Source organism: Misgurnus anguillicaudatus, chromosome 2 (assembly GCF_027580225.2).
Source record: "Misgurnus anguillicaudatus chromosome 2, ASM2758022v2, whole genome shotgun sequence".
Lineage (NCBI taxonomy): Eukaryota > Metazoa > Chordata > Actinopteri > Cypriniformes > Cobitidae > Misgurnus > Misgurnus anguillicaudatus.
In genome coordinates this window covers 23296511-23313911 of record NC_073338.2, presented here as the reverse complement: position 1 = coordinate 23313911, position 17401 = coordinate 23296511, and the positions used below count along the sequence as shown (strand labels likewise).

General features: G+C 37.4%; 1 protein-coding gene across 3 annotated transcripts; it reads right to left on the bottom strand.

Moving 5' to 3' along the window:
• Positions 1 to 4975: 4975 nt before the first annotated feature.
• Positions 4976 to 17173, bottom strand: rgs20 (regulator of G protein signaling 20). Of its 3 annotated transcripts, none has more exons than XM_073874918.1 (5): positions 17009 to 17173; positions 10390 to 10554; positions 9830 to 9919; positions 7835 to 8069; positions 4976 to 7751 (listed from the first exon to the last, which is right to left on the bottom strand). In XM_073874918.1, exons 1-5 carry the CDS (start codon positions 17137 to 17139, stop codon positions 7563 to 7565), a joined length of 810 nt encoding a protein of 269 aa, XP_073731019.1. In that variant the 5' UTR covers positions 17140 to 17173; the 3' UTR covers positions 4976 to 7562. The 3 variants fall into 3 exon arrangements, with proteins under 3 accessions (XP_073731019.1, XP_055057961.1, XP_073731015.1); XM_055201986.2 differs by lacking the exon at positions 17009 to 17173 and adding an exon at positions 13372 to 13666 and having other exon boundaries at positions 10390 to 10553; XM_073874914.1 differs by lacking the exon at positions 17009 to 17173 and adding an exon at positions 13372 to 13648 and having other exon boundaries at positions 9830 to 9907; positions 10390 to 10553.
• Positions 17174 to 17401: the final 228 nt, after the last annotated feature.

The window sequence follows — 17401 nt, the reverse complement described above, 5'->3', positions numbered from 1 at the left end:
TCTTCCGATTTTCAAATGGTTTGGTTTTTTATAAACGTCAAAGATGTACCTATGACACTGTATACTTATACAAAAAAAAAAACATTTCATGAAACATGTTAAAGTATCCAGAATTATAGCCACCATAATAACGTTTGTAAAGAACCAAACCGTTTGAAAATTGGTAGAAAATTGAGCAGGTTATGGTTATTTAAAAGTACCTGCACCATTAAAACTCAATGCTACGAGTGAGCGAGCTGTCTCTGGTAAGATGGCCGCCAGGTAAAGACGTTAGAGACTCCGCCGATACACATCTAGCCTTTATACATATCTATGGTCCAGACTCCCTTTTCCAAAGTGTTTTTCAAAAATCATGCACCCTGCCTTTAATATGCAGAGTCCTGTTCTGCACAAGTCTACCTAAAATGGAAAATGCGTGGCCTTGATTTTGTCATCCAACAAATTCCTGCCATGTAGCAAATAGCAAACCAATAATTGGTAGCAGCGGTGCAATTTAGGCGCAAGTCCGAAAAACATTACTCATTGCTTAATGTTGCTTTTGACATCAGCAATCAATATGTGAGTGGTGCCTGTCATTTGCATGTCCCTCCGTTTTCTGTCACTCTCATCACAAATGGTTCTTATATCCACTATCGCCTTGATGTTTTAACAAGCCCCGTTGCATTAGCAATGTCTAATCTGAATAACAAACAACCCTTCGCTGATTGTTCTTGATGTCCTTTTATGCGTATGGAAAACAGGAGGTGACGGTTAATCTCATTATAAGTCCTCAGCATCTTTGCTTGATGTTTATTAAGATGAAGCTAAACCCATTCTTTAAGTAGTAAAATATGTTTATTTTCAGTGTTTTTATGTATACACCAACTTTGCTTGCTAAATATGAGGTCGCTGCTGGGTTGTGGGTTCTATTGTGTGGTACGCAGGTGCATCCTCTCCAGTGCAAAGAGGGTGTGGACTGTGCCACTGTTACACTTCACTGTAAATGCTGACCGAACAGAAACCAACTCTTTAAAAAAAATATAAAGAATTAAAAAATAAAGGTGCTTCACGTTGCCATAAAAGAACCTTTTATAAAGAACATTTGCAGTGCACCTTGTTTTATCATCCCTGCTGCTGTGTTTCTTTGCCTTTATTTACAGGACAGTATAGGGGGGAGTGGGGTAAGTTGTCACACTCACTGTTAACCCTCATGTTGTTTTAACCCAAATAAATAATACACTTAACCTAAACCCTGAAAAATGTCCTCCATTATGCAAGTTTTTAAATGGATAGTTCACTTTAAAATGAAAATTCTGTCATCATTTACTCATCCTCATGTTGTTCTAAACCTGTATAAATTTCCTTTTTTTCTGATGAACACAAAATATATTTTGATAAATAAACAGCAGATGGGTGATTCTCACGAAAACTTGGTTTTAAACATGTCAAGCATGAAAATATAAAAATTGCTTAAATTTACTTTTTTTCCCACCAGACATTGAAAAACAAAGTCTGGAGTAAATGGGAACATTAATTTAAAAACTTTTACTTATCATTTAACACTCTTTGTAACATAATTTAAAAAATTAGTCCTTAAAAAATCTCATTACCGCAACAGTCAGAAAACATCAACACTGACATATTTTCAAAATGACATGACAAACCTGAAAGAACATAATTTGGAGATTCTGCACATGCATTTAAAATCAAAGTATTATGCTTCTATTAATTAAATTAACATTTAATAAGCATCTGTTGCGGTAATGATAATCAAAATGTCGTGTAAGCATTCTGACAAGACAATATTTCAAATTAACTGTAAAAAAATGATCTTACCTGGTAGCCATCTTGAAGTAACTGGTCCATGTGCTTGGTCACTCAAAATCAAACTTAATTAAAATTCTGTATGTGTGCTTAAACTGTTCTCAAAAAGTGTTGCGGAGGATGAGAACATCAGGCATGGACACATCATTTCCTAATTTTTCTTCATTATTATTATACATGAATATTCAGTAAATATTTTTTCTGTCATCTAAAGTAGTCTAGCAAAACATCCATTTATTTTTTTTCTTACTATTTTTGTGTTAATTTGATTAAATTACAACATAACGCATGTTCAAACACAGCCGGACACATTGCGGTAATGAGAATTTCAGCAGAAAATGAGATAAAATTTACAATTATAAATTCTTATGTTGAAATCACACATTGTGCAAGGTAGAACACAGTATTGTGTTAATTCTGATGCTTTTTAATGTTACTATATTACACATTTTAAAGCTAAAATCATTAGTGCCGTGGTGTTTCAATGGTTTCGTGAGAATCACCCACCCATTAAATTCCATCAATTTTTTATTCCTACTATGGAACTCAATGGTCACTATCTTCTGTATGTTTACCATCATTTCTCAGAATATCTTCTTTTGTGTTCATCGGAGGGAAGAAATTCACGCAGGTTTGGAACAACGTGAGGATGAGTAAATGATGACAGATTTTTAATTTTAAACTGAACTAGCCCTTTAAGTTTAATGCACAAATTGCTTGATTTCTCTCATTCAACAAGAAATTTTCAGTTGAATCAACTTAGATAAGGTAGAGTAGATAGGAAGGCATTTAAGAGAGAGAAAAAGCCAAGACTTTAACTTATGCAATTGCATGACCCACTGTGCCACAGAGAGGGATTTTTAAACAATCACGCATTTTAAAATTATTGTGCTTTATTGTATCTTAAATATTCCAAATGCCCACAAATCATTATTCTTCTGAATTCAATATAACAGAAAAAAACTAATCAGATTACTGTAAACATTCACATATTATTAATTAAAAGCGCATTATAATTTGTATGTAAACTGATTGGAAAGTAACACTTTTTTGTATACTTTACAGAACAACAACAAAAAGAGAGAAAGAAAAAGATTTATAGGCAGTATAACTCCAAACCATTGGCTTAGATTGTGTTTGAGGTTGATCTATGTGGTGAATCCATCAGCTCAAATTGCACATATATTAGTCTAAGACAGTGGGTCTCAAACTTTTCAGCATGCTCTCCCCCCACCCTTGTGTAAGGTGCATCGCTCCGCGGCTCCACCAAAGAAAACTCATGACATAAAACAATCTCAAACTCAGAATCGGATATAAACAAAACATATTAATGTAGTGCTGTTGTTTGCCGTCTTTTTCTGAGGTTTAATTACACAAAGTTATGATAAATTAAGGGGGACATTTCAAAAGACTTTTAAAAATAAATCTTCGGTGTCCCCAGAGTAAATATGTGAAGTTTTAGCTCAAAATACCATATAGATAATTTATTGTAAGATGTTAAAATTGACACTTTGTAGAAAATGTGCCGTTTTGGGGTGTGTCCTTTTAAATGCAAATGAGCTGATCTCTGCACTAAATGGCACTGCCGTGGTTGGATAATACACTAGTATAATAAGATCCCCTTCTGACATCACAAGGGGAACTAAATTTCAATGAGCTATTTTTTCACATGCTTGCAGAGAATGGGTTACCAAAACTAAGTTACAAGGTTGTTCTTTTACACATTTTCTAGGTTGATAGAAGCACTGGAGACCCAATTATAGCACTTAAACATGAAAAAAGTCAGATTTTCATGATATGTCCCCTTTAATGTATTTTATAAAATTTCATAAAACTAGTGCCCCCCTGGCACAAGCGCATGCCCCCCAGTTTGAGAACCACTTATCTAAGACAAGTAGAAGCACCACCATGAAATACATGTTGGTACACATACATGTCTGGACTTGAATCAACAATCTTAACGAATTGTCCTCATTTCTACCCAACTGACATAAAGACCGACTTCCTTTAATGTGGTGACTTCAGCGCTTGATAAAAATGATGGTGGCGCTTCGAAACTAGAGGCAAATGAAGTGCAATAGTTCAATTCAGAAGTCACTGTGCATGACAAGTCATCTCATGAATTGATCAAAGGCCCAGAGTCTATGTGTGTGGCAAGAATTTAAATCAACTATTGCCAAAAAAGAGATCTCACAGAATGTCAAGGCACTTCCCTGAGTGAGGATCTTGTCTTTAAACGACATGAAAGTCAGGCAACAAAGTAATTTACAGTAAAAATATAGTAAGAACTTGGCAGCTCCAATTCTAGTCAGTTGTATTGGAGAGAATCACACAGTTTTAATGGACTTGGCTACTTTGGTGTCATCTACCTATGAGGGTCCTATCAATAAAACCTTTACCTTTCAGGGTTTGAATATATGTCTGGAAAGGTTTAAAACACACATGTTGTATAATACCTGCATGTTTACTCTGCTCTATTCCTCACAAAGACACCGTATAGGGAAAAGTGTTAGTACCTCAACATACTGTAGACATAAGAGATTATTAGGTCTTCATAACATCTTTGTTTTGACCAAATGTCCACCCTTTTCCTACAGTAGCTGCTCATACTGCAGGCTGCATGGAAATAATTTAATGCTATGATGCACATCAAAGTCCTTTTAAAGAAGTTGCATCACTCTGCCACAATAGAGACCGAGCGCAGTTATGCTAATTTGAAAACCACGCCCACTGGGGGGGGAACAATCCAACCATCTCCATTGACTCTGCAATGCGAGAGGCCGCCTCCCCGTCACCTCTGGCCCACAACAAAAACAGAACAATGCCCAAAAGCTGCTGTGTGACAATATGCACAGCCAACAAGCCAAAGAACCCAGAAATAAGCTTTTATAAGCTGTCGAGCCGACAAAAAAGTGGATCGCTGACTACGTTTCCCACTAGTGGGCGCAGTTCTACTAATAGTAGTACTATGAAAAGTTGCCTGTTTCCACTTTTGTGTCTTTAAACGCTCGTTGTTTGGGGTCGACAGCTTATAAAAACTTACTTTTTTTAGATTGTTAGCTGTACATATTGTCCCACAGCAGCTTTTAGGCATTATTCTGTTCCTGCCACAAGCCAGAAATGACAAGGAGGCAGCCCCACACAATACAAAGTCAATGGAGACGAATGGATTGTTTTCCCCTCGATGGGCGTGGTGTTCAGGTTATGACTCGTTGCGCTCTGTCTCTATATTTGCAATGCCTCCAGGTCTTATCAAGAACCTGTGTATCCGCAAAGCTTTTTTACTGGGAGGCGGGACTAGAGCAGCCATTCAAATCGTTGCAAACCATTCATAATCATACCAGTACTAGTGACACTAGATCTTAGTAATAATAAATATCCTAGTGCACACTCTAAAAAATGCTGGGTTATTATCAACCCAAAGTTGCTTCAAAAAGGACAACCCCAGTCGTCGGGTTAAATTAACCTAGACAATTTTATATTTGACCTAACAATAGGTTAAATCAACCCAGCATAGGTTAAATCACAACCCAACAGCTCGGGTTTGTCTCTTTTTGGCCCAACACTCTAAAAATGCTGGGTTATTTTCAAACCTACGCTGGGTCAAAAAAGTCGATTCAGACGTTGGGTTAAATGAACCTAGATATTGTTTATATTTGACCCAACAATGGGTTAAAACAACCCAGCATAGGTTATTTTACTATGCTCTTACCTCAACTTATACAAATTAATACATCCCTGTCTTTTTTCAATGTGTGCACTTATTTTTTGTACAGCGTGTCGTGAATGTGCCAGCACCTAGCCCAGCCCCACTCATTCCCCGGGATCCAAATAGGGTGGCCATTCGTGCCACCTCCGCCGGACACGTCCCGAACATGTCCCCGGGTGGGCTCCCCGGAAGCCGCGCTGCTCGACCGCACACGTCATCGAGGTTCTCAGATTTCAGGTAAAATACATTCGAAAATTAAGATTTATTTATTTTAAGTCATACAACCATTGTAGTTTCATTCTTACCTTGAAATTTAACGTTTCTTTTCTGAAATTGAACCCAAAATATTAAACCTTGATGACGTATGCGGTCGACCAACACGACCTCCGGAGAACCCACCCGAAAACATGCTCGGGACGCGTCCGGCGGAACTAGCACGAATGGCCACACTAGATCCAAACAGGGATGAATTTAGAAGCCACCAAACACTTCCATGTTTTCCCTATTTAAAGGCGGAGTCCACGATGTTTGAAAAACGCTTTGGAAAAGGAGACGGGCCGACTACCAAAACACACTTATAGCCAATCAGCAGTAAGGAGCGTGTCTACTAACCAACATCCTTGCCGGGTTGCGTATGTGTGGGGCGGGTCTATCAACAGCAGGTCCAGATTCTCTTGGGGTAGGGGCGTGTTTGTTTAGGTGATTTCAAATATCAACATTGGCTTTCAAACATCGTGGACTCCGCCTTTAAAGACTGTTACATGATTAGTTACACAAGTAAGTATCGTGGCACAAAATAAAATGAGAACTATATTGTATGGCGGAAGAGCACTCAGCACCGTGCTGCAAAGTGCTCTTCCCCAAACAATATAGTTCTCATTTTTTATCCGCTGAAAAAATCGCCACGTTTTATTTTGTGCCACCACACCCACTCAATTAACTACTCATGTAACAGTCTTTAAATGTGTCCTAAAGAATGATTGGGGCCAGGCCAAACGCCAACACATTCAGGACACGCTGTACAAAGATTGTGTGCATTGAAAAAGATCAATGCGTACACTTAATGTATGTATTTATTTGTCTAAGTTGAGGTAAGAACATAGTAAAATATTGAAAAACGGTGGTGTTTTCCTTTTAATGACAACCCAGTGGGCTGGGTTCGTCCCTTTTTGATCCAACGCTGGGTTGAAAATAATCCAGCATTTTTTTTTAAAGTATACTTTCACTTATCTCTCCCAATATTGGGTTGTAATTTAACCTGTGTTGGGTGGTTTAACACATTGTTGGGTCAAATACAAATATTTTCTGGTTTATTTGTACCTTTTTGACCCAATCAACACAGCATTTTTGTGTTATGTCTTTATATTTTATCTCCCAAGGTTTATTTGAATCCATTATTTGAGTCTCTGTTCATAATACTGACAGAGCAAAATTGTAATTTCCTATTGGAGATGCCAAGTCATTCTAACAGAGTTCTGAAACAATACTGTGTATCACAGGCTCTCCTGTGTGTTGAGCTGAAGTGTTGCCTTGACTCGAGCTTTGATTCTCATACGCACTATTCAGAAACGGGCAATACTTGTTACCCATAATTCCCTTTTCTTTAAGTATTGTAACATGAATAAAGAAAAGTTGAAATGTTATAGAAATTCATAAATATATCTATTGTATATACTGTGTATAGCCCACAATTGGTATCACATCTTCCTTCGAACATTTATACAAAAATGAAATAAAAAAACCTATAACACAAATAAAATAGATCATGTTTTCTCAAAAACATCAAAACTTGACACTGATAATCCTTTGGAGCGTCTGGCTATGCTGATCTGTAGCAGTACTTGTGGTGTTGAGCCCTCAGGAGATTTGAGATATTTTTTTCTTTTAAATCCAGTGACCTGGAGACCTGAGTGTCTTTTTCAGGTACAGATCTCTGTAGCAGTAAAATCCCTGGGAGGACCCATATCGGGTCCTTTGAAATATATTCTACGCAAGGAAAGGTAACAAACTAAAAATAAGGGAGGGGGTATTCGACCAGGATCACAGCCGTCTAAGATTCCTGCGGCTGCTCGGACACTGTGTTAAGCAGGTTTTTGTAGAATTGGGAGTTCATGAATCGAGGATATGAGTCTCTTTGCATTAGCGTGTATATCTGAAGCTGGGCGTCATCGAACGTGTGCGATGTTGGCTCCAGCATGTTCCTATTTATAACCTCCCGAACTCTAGAGTCGAGGCTCACCTGAGGAAAGCAAAAAACATATTATGTGATAGAGGAAATCCACTCGATTTATGTTCGTATAGTGCTGACAGAGATGCGCTCACCTCTTTGGGTGAGAGAATAGAGATGTAATCTTCGTATATAACCCGAGCCTTTTCCTCGATGAGGCTCTTATTGGTTTCCTTAGTGAATTCCTCACAAGCCAACCAAAAGAGCATGTTTTCCTCACTGAACTCAGTGCGCAGGAACTGCCGGAAAGCACTTCTTCCAGCAGGGCAGTGCATCAGTTTGTCGAAGGATTGCCCCCATGAGCATGCCTCCTCCGCAGTGGGTTTTGGACTGCCAAGAGACACAGGGGTCTTATTCAATTTCAACAGCAAACCCCTCAGAGTTGAAGGTTGCCATGACTTGTTAACATTTCCTAGTTTTTGGTGTAATAAGAGAGTGTTTCTCACATAGATCAGTTCAGTTGTAATGATGGAAACTTTCAACCAATTTCTGCATGCTTACATATCAAATGAATTTCAGATCATTGTGTGGAATAGAAGCACATTCATTTTAACCCATTTAACACAACTGATAGCCTTATTTTGTAACACTTCATATTAAAGGCGGAGTGCACAATGTTTGAAAGCCAATGTTGACATTTGAAATCATCTAAACATACACACCTCTACCCCAATAGAATCTGGACCTTCTTTTAATAGACCCGCCCCACACATACGCATCCCCGGCAAGGATGTCGGTTAGTTGACACGCCCCTTAGTGCTGATTGGCTACAAGTGTGTTTTGGTAGTCGGCACATCTCCTTTTTCCAAAGTGTTTTTCAAACATTGTGCACTCCGCCTTTAAGAGCTATGTTTTGTAATGGCATGATTTTCTTTACATTTACAGCAGGGAAAATAAGTATTTAATACTTATTCCCTTTGTAATTTCACTTTATTTATTATGACTCAACTTGTATACCTAAATGTTCTGATTTCTTTGTACGAATATAATATTTGGCTTGATGGCTACATCTGGTGGAAATTTTGTGTTAAAGGACAAGTTCGGTATTTTACACTTAAAGCCCTGTTTTCAGATTGTTTATGATGAAATAGAACGGTTTTGACTGAAATTCGGACATATGATGCTGGCCCGAGAATTTTCGGGTGTTTATTGTATCACCTCCCACCTCTATAATGGCTGTATAGGTGCACAGGAACAATCCTTCCTAAAATGCATTAAACTTTTGTTTACAAAGACGTGAAACTCACCGAGTGGTCAGGGGTGTTCAAAAGACGCTTTCCAACAGGATTTATCGTAGTTTTTGTCCAACTCCATTGACTTGTTTTAGATGTGCTGTGAGGTAAGGTATTACTCCGCGCCGGGAACTTTGTTTGTATTCTTGGATTATCGCCACCAACTGGGCTGGAGTGTCTATTATTCAAGCTCTCGGCAGAAGAATGTACGGGTGTGAGACGTTTGGAAAAATAGGTCCACACGTTTACAATGAATGGTAAAACACCTGTTGGAAAGCATATTTTGCAGCGATTTTTGTGTGAGCATATCAGTGAACACCCCTGACCACTCGGTGAGGTTCACGTCTTTGTAAACGAAAGTTGAATGCATTTTAGGAAGGATTGTTCCAGTGCACCTATGCACACATTATAGAGGTGGAAGGTGATAGAACAAACACCCGAAAATTCTCGGGCCAGCATCATATGTCCAAATTTCAGTTAAAACCGTTCTATTTCATCATAAACAATCTGAAAACAGGGCTTCAAGTGTAAAATACCGAACTTGTCCTTTAATAGCCCACTTAGAAATCCCCTTACTAATAAAAATGCTGATGTGTCAAATACTTATTTTCCCCGCTGTATATAGGATGATTTTACTGTTTTTTAACAGTTAATTACAAAAAAACTTGCGCTGTTTTCAAAAACTAGCGCTGCGACCGAAATTGCCTACTTCCATACTATATAGCAGACGAAAATCACTACTCCGCCTATTATATAGTATGGAAGTTGGCAATTTCGGATGCAGCGAATGTCACAAATTTTACAGATAGCTTAACGTAGCTATCAAACATTTCTGTGAAGCTTTATAGAACGACTGACCTCTCATCCAAGTCTGCATTCCCCTCTGTTTTAAGATCATACGATGCTCTCCGGTTCCTCTCTTCTCTGTCGTCATTCCTAACAGTGAGACTGCAAGGTAGTAAACACATCATGATCCCAGGACACCTAACAGTGGGCATTAGGAAGCCTTGGAGTAGCTTTTACCTGCTCTCTTGGAGTTTATTTATGTCTTTCCGATGTTCAATTTAGCAATGTAACTGGTGCTTATCATAAGCTCAGTTGATAAGAGCACACTGTCTGTCCAGTATGCTGGACTGACTGATCTCAAGAGATGTTTTTTTTAAGCAGATGTCTTGAGATTCCTGACATGCATAATAAATAAATGCAGCAGATCGCATTTCATAGCAGAGTAAAAGCATATCCGGTCAATATTTCATGAATATTTATTGTGGATCCAAGCCACAAAGTAAAATTTAAGTCTTGTCAGATGCAATTCATTTCTTATGATGAAATGGTTTCCTAGCCCTAAAAGGCCCCCAGGCTAACCTTGTTAGATAAGATCCAATTGTACCCGAGTAAATAAATGGAAATGCACCTACCAAGAGCAGCTACAGCAGCAGCACCAGCAGAAGCAGCAGGCGTTAGAACCGCGGTTCCCCTGGCCGGGATGCTCGTTCTGCGCCGGTGCTGTGGTCTCCGCCACCGACTCCTGCTGCACCGACATCTGCCTCTTTCGCATCTCCATCCGCTCTGATCCCATGGGCGGTGGAAAACAGGATGCAGATGAGATGGAGATAACGCATGCAGCAGGGCCACAGAGATCAATGGGTGATATTAATGGTTCAAGTAATTTGGAGGGTGTAGATATTAGAAGTTATTCCACTAAAAGTCCACTTAAACAGTTTGTGGCTTCCAATTGAAAACAATGCTTTTAAAGAAACAACAAGGGAAGGATAAAACTATCATATAAATTTGTATGAAAGTGAATTCGATTAACTGGCAGTGCTGGAAAATAAAAGGAAGAAACATCAATCCCTGAGAGATGGTAAATGGAAATATAGATTGACTGAGCGTGGACAAGTTTTAACTTGACCATAATCCAAAATGTTGTAGCATGTCACGAACATTAACATGACCTAACATGTTATCAAATACTTGACATATAACCGATGCAGAACACACACATACAGTACCACCCACATATACTGTATTTCCAAAAATGTAAGTTACAACAAATATATAAAACTAGCTTACTTGTAAACAGTAGCAGCCGTTGACTTCTTTTTTCGAGGGCGCTCGATGCGAAGTTTGTCAAAACATGTATATAGCCCGTCATGTGTGTGGTTTGTAATTTTTAAAATATGTGTTCTGTACATCGAGAGATCCTATGTGCATCACGTGTCTTGTCAAAATAAGTGCATTCTGCAGACGCGTCTAAAGGGTTTATAATAAAAGAGACGCTCGCGTTTGCCAGATACTCGCATAATCTCATGCGTAATCAGAGTTTACTGTTAAGGGAGTGTCTTGCTTGTATTTTGTGAACCTGAACATCTCTTTTATCATAAACACTGTGCAGCAGGCACTTATTTTGATAAAACAAGTGATACACATGGTTCACATAATGCAACAAACACATATTTTGAAAATACGAGCAACACGACACTCCGAACACATATTTTGAATTTGCGACCCTCGGAAGAGCAGTCACGAGCCGCCCCCGTTTGTTAACAATTAGTTAATGCATTAGCTAAAATGAACCGTCAATAAACAATACTTTTACAGCATTTATTAATCTTAGTTCAAGTTAATTTTTAGCATTTACTAATATTTTTTTAATTGTACTTTTAAACTGTAAACTAATGCACCACTAACACAAGGCAAAGATTAATCGCGATTAATCGCATACAAAATAAAATTGTAAATTTAAAAAAAAATAAGAGTGTGTGCTGTGTGTAATTATTATGTATATATAAATACACACACATTAATGTATGTAATTAAGAAACATTTACATGTTTATATATATTTATTTATATTTATATATATATTATATATAAACAAAAAAATGGATATATAAATAAAAATTTTGTAAAATGTATATGTGTCTGTGTTTAAATATACATAATTATTACACACAGCACAGACACATATATTATGCAAAAATGCACTTTTATTTTGAATGCGATTAATCACGATTAATCTTTGCCCAGCACTACAAATAACTGTATTGACATTAACTAAAATTAACAAGAATTATTGATGAATATTGTTTATTATTTGTTCATGTTAGTTAATGCATAACTAATACAACCACATTCTCAAGTGTTACCAAAACTAGTTACTATAATGTTTAATTAGTTCCTACACTGTCAGAAAAAAGTTCCCTAGCTGTCACAGGGGCGGTACCCTTTAAAAAAGGTCCTAATATATACTGTATGTATATATTTAATACCAATATGTACCTTTGAGGTATACTAAATTGCACTCTTTGATACAAATATGTACCTCTGAGGTACTAATATTAATTCTTTAGGTACAAAAGTGTAAAGAGTACTGCCCAAGTTAGAGACAGCTAGAGACCAATTTCTTATTTCTGACAGTAAAGGCAGTGATAGTAACCTATAGATTTAAAATAATACTTCCAATTTCTTCAATATCAGTATCGCAAAGATGTAAATAAAACACCTTATAAAACAATGATCACAATCAGTGTTACAGTGTTTGTACATTCAACACACATCCTTAGGCCTACAGCACAAAAAATAGACTCGTTGCCATGTGGGTGGACTCTCTCTCTATTTCTACAATCTTTGGTATTTGTACAGATTTAAAAACATGGCTCTGAGGCTCAAACCAACCATGACATGACCAATTGAAGGATATTTCAGATATATTTTTACTGAGCTTTCATGTGAATGAATACAGATGAGGATTTTGAATGATAAGTAAACTATAAGTGACAGGATCAACTGGTCCGATCACACCAAATCTCAAGGTATCATAAGAAATTCCTGGCTTGAGGGTCGACGCTTGGTAAAGATGTTTGAATATTTGTTGAGGGTAGGAGGGGGCGCGCAGCACGCATCCCTTCATCACAGTGATCACAGCCACGGTGCATAAGAAATGTTCAAGCCGTGATTGATGAAAATTTAAAATAGACAGATATTCGGATTATTTACGCACAACAATGGCATACGCTTGTACTGAGAATGGTTGACAGAAATGCCCGATATGATCTGGTTTTAAACGAAGCAGAACAGACGGGGGAAATTATTTTAATGGCATATAACGCAAACTGCGATGGGGCATACGGGGAAAAGAATAATGCACAGTTATTTACATCCACAGGATACCCTTTTGAAAAGCAAAACCATAATGGACGAACAGCATTTCCATCGAATATCATCGCATTTCAAAGTGCCACCATGAAGCCCAGCTACGGTATCTCTTTATCGCCCAGGACAATCATCGAAAAGACATCTCTGTCAAACATGACATGCCATCTTTAATAATTAAACTCAAAGGTTGCGTGCATGGATAACATGTACATTCAAAAAATAACTTAGGATCCCCATACTTACAATTTCACCATGTATGCCCAGAGATAAGATATATTCTTTGCCTTGATTACATCCGCTGGCATAAGGATTTTTTTTAAAGACCGGCTGTTTTTTGTCAATGCGCATGCGTCCTTCGTACGAGCTGTGGTGGAGGCAGCGTAAATCCTTCGGATGTCACTGATTCATTATGCACTTACATCTACAGCTGTAACGTTAACAGTGAACACGACATCTTTAAATGTTCTCCCACACTTCTGTCCAGGACAGGAGCACTAAGTGCGATTCGCATTTAAAACTTAGGCTATTTTTCCCACCCAGCATGACGCATTTAAAGGCGATGTGTCACGTAAATGAACATCAATAATATGTTAGCTTAATAATATATGAGAAAGAATGCCTTTATGTCGTTATGTGCAGGATTTGCCAACCTTAAACGTCATGAGTCAACTTTGTACATTCAATTCAGGTTAATTTTGTACGCCTCGGATGAGATGACAGTCATGTGTCATAGTGTGTGACAGGGTTATGGTTGACCATGAATATTTGAGGTAAACCCCCACACTAACACCAATAACTTTATACGGAGGTTTCTTCAAGTCAGTAACCGGGATTTCCCGGTAACACTTAAGTTTATAAACACTATTCAGTAGTTATTAAAACATGTGGAGAATATTTGCGTCATTGAGGTAGATAAGGAATGGTTTTAATGTATTGTGTGTGATACTAGCCGGATTTAAGCCTGCCAACATCAGAATGTGATAAATGCGCTTCACATATCAACCATCTCTGTCCATGGTGCTGAATTCACCAGCAAATGGCAGTGCGCGTTCGTTCACTCGTGCAAAATATATCATTTGTAATAGTAATTCATCAGTATGTCCTTGTGAGGACCGATATAAACAGGTTTTGAACATCCATTGCATTATAATCCAACAATATATCCGCTGCTGACAATTAGCAATCGCAAATAGTCGTAATTACAGTGTTTGTTGGTCTACTGTCTATCATCCGAATATATAAGAGCATTACTGACATCTGCTGGTGCTTTACGGGAAAAAACAAAAGTGAGATAGAGATAAAAGGCGATCCTGCTGTGCATATCAGAAACGTAATGTTTAAACCAGATGACGTTCATTGATAATATGACAATATTCAAAATATACTTCCAATTATGAAAATATGGATCTAGATATAATATACAGAGAACCAATGACAACTTGTTAATGTAAAAAATAAAAAATAATGTGAGAGACTCGATGGCCAATGCAAACGCTAGGTGGTACTGTTCACCTGCCTGTATAAATCTATATTTTCATCATTTTATTGCTGTAACAAAATTTTTACCTATTTTCAACCAAACCCTGGATCTAAAAGAGGCAAAACCAACACGTTGGATGGTATTTTAACATACGCTTGGTTGTTTCAACCAAAAATGCTTGGTTGTTTTAAACCATTGTTAAGTCAAATATTTAACCCAACAACTGGGTTTGTCTCTTTTTTTTAAAAATAACCCAGCATTTTTACAGTGTAGTAATCACTATAGCTCAGTGGTAGAGCACTGCATTAGCAGCGCAAAAGGTTATGGGTTCAAACCCAGGGTACACATGTTAGTAAAAATGAATGCCTTATAATGCACTGTAAGTCGCTTTGGATAAAAGCATCTGCCAAATGCATAGATATATTATAAATCATTTTAACCCTTTAATTGACTGATGTCAACTTTCTGACTTTAAACAGGAAAATGAAACATCTGCTTGGGCATTAACAAAAGCTTTGTTTATCATATCCAGAAATAAAAATCTACATGCTTAAGAGAGCACACACTAACTTAAATCGTATGTACAAAAATTAAACAAATTGGAAAATTATTTTAGTTAGTAATTTGTCTATAATCTTAATATTTGGCATACTGGTTGGTTTACAGTTAAATATGAAAAATATGTTAAATATGATATAACATTGTGATTTAAGATAAGATATAATGCCATAATTATTTTCTTCCAAAGGGTCTGTGATCTTTGTTTTTCTCAACATTAAGCCATTTATTGGTCCAGACGTAATGAGGTGTTGGATTTCTTTAGATCTGGTTCAAATTCTCTTGAATGAAAGGTTTGTTCTGAAATAGCAAAAAACATACCTAATGTCAATAATGTTGAAGAGCTGTTAGTTTTAACCTTTGCAGCAGAAAGGTCAGGAAAAACAGAAACCAAGAAATTTTTTAGGAGAGCAAGAACTGATTGAATTGATCTCCATGAAGGTCATTCGAGCTACTCTTATGTGAACTTGCTTGCAGCATTGAGTAAAAAATAAACCAGACATCCACCCCTGTAGTTTCATGTCCAGTGAAGTCTGTTATGCAGAACTGTTGGTAAGATCATTGAACTAAAAAGATTGTGTGTGTGTGTGTGTGTGTGTGTGTGTGTGTGTGTGTGTGTGTGTGTGTGTGTGTGTGTGTGCGCGCGTGCGTGTGTGTATAACTAAGACAGAAACAAGTGACTTCATCTAAAACTCTTTTTATATGAATTCTTTTAATTTTCCATCCAACATTGTGAGGAAATGACAAAGGGCAAGTATGTGGTGCTTAACTGAGAAAAAGCTGTCAAATTTGCAATGTTTCGCAATGCTCAGTGCAATACGCCATGTCACAATCAGTACAACCAATTCAGAAAAAAATAAGCTCTGATCTTTTTGTTAGATCTTCTGCGCAGTGCACCACCGCAAGCCCAAATAAAAATATGTTGTGCTTATCTGCAGTCCACCTTTTGTTTGGGACTGAATAGAGAATTTCCATCAACCACAAACTAATGCAATGTGCATTTATTTAAACTATCTTTAAGATCTCTTAAAAAAATTTCATTACTTTAGCAAACTGAAGTCTAAATCTAAAAGAATTGCTGAGCCACGGTCCCAGTATGTATACAAACAAGCTATTTATACACACAAATCCTAGGAAGTCTCTATTTTAGCATCCATAATCACTACCCTAATTCTTTAACAACATAAGTCTTTATGCTTAATTTAAATGGATCACATGTACACGATTTTCTGAACCATACCTGCAACACTTGTGACGTGGAGAGATTAGACAACCAAATTGATAAGCTGGAAAAGTTATTATTTTATATTGCCACTGTGTTTCAGCACATAGCCCTTAATCAGGGCTAAAAAGGTACACTGTCAGAAAAAGGTAGAAAAGCTGTCACTGGGATAGTGGCCTTTAAAAGGTCCTAATATGTACCATTTAAGTACAGATATGTACCTTTGAGGTATTAATGTGCACCCTTTACAAAGGTGTACTTTTTGAAAGGGCACTGCCCCAGTGACAGCGTTTGTGCCTTTTTTCTGACAGTATACCAAAATCTTTAGACCGGCCAAGATGTGTGATCATGTTGCTGTTGAAGCTATTGTTGTTAAATCTTTCCTGTTATTTTCCACCTATGCAAACACTTTAAATACCCATTGAGACAAGAATGCTGAATTAACCTGATCATTGACAATAAATAGCATTCAGTAACCATTTGTGGATAGAGTTAGTCAAAATCATTTATTACAGTACATATCACATTCATAATCAACCTAGTTGGCATAAATCATAAAATATATGGCGTTAACTAAATTATTAAACATCTTTCTAGGTCTTACATCAGAGGGGTTTACCTGATAGAATATGATATCCTTTGATCCATCATCTGTATTGTCATTCTTGTCTTCATTTCCATATCTTCTTCTCACCAAGTAACCCTCGTCGCGCCGACAGGCCAGACGAAGAAGCCGTAGCTGTCTCCACATCAAGTAGAGTACCACAGAAGTCCAGACTTTCCACAATTCAGTCACAAATCATGTCTCAAAGCCTTTCCATGTTGACAAAGAGTAAACAAGTATAAGATATACATAGTGTTTGTTGCGGTTTCACATACCTTCTCAGCAAACACTTTTAATAGAGAAACTCAAGATCAGTGCTTGTTGAAGAGGGCAGGATAGGGATTACACTTGTATGTCCCGTCAGGTTTGATCCCCAGTGGTTTAGGGCACTTCAAAGGCTTAGGGCAGA

Coding starts and splice junctions, on each gene's coding strand:
- rgs20 (XM_073874918.1), bottom strand. CDS start 17,139: ATGTGGAGACAGCTACGGCTTCTTCGTCTGGCCTGTCGGCGCGACGAG. Junction 8,070..9,829: donor AATGCAGACTTGGATGAGAG/GTCAGTCGTTCT, acceptor GTCTCTTGGCAG/TCCAAAACCCACTGCGGAGG. Junction 7,752..7,834: donor CTATTCTCTCACCCAAAGAG/GTGAGCGCATCT, acceptor TGCTTTCCTCAG/GTGAGCCTCGACTCTAGAGT.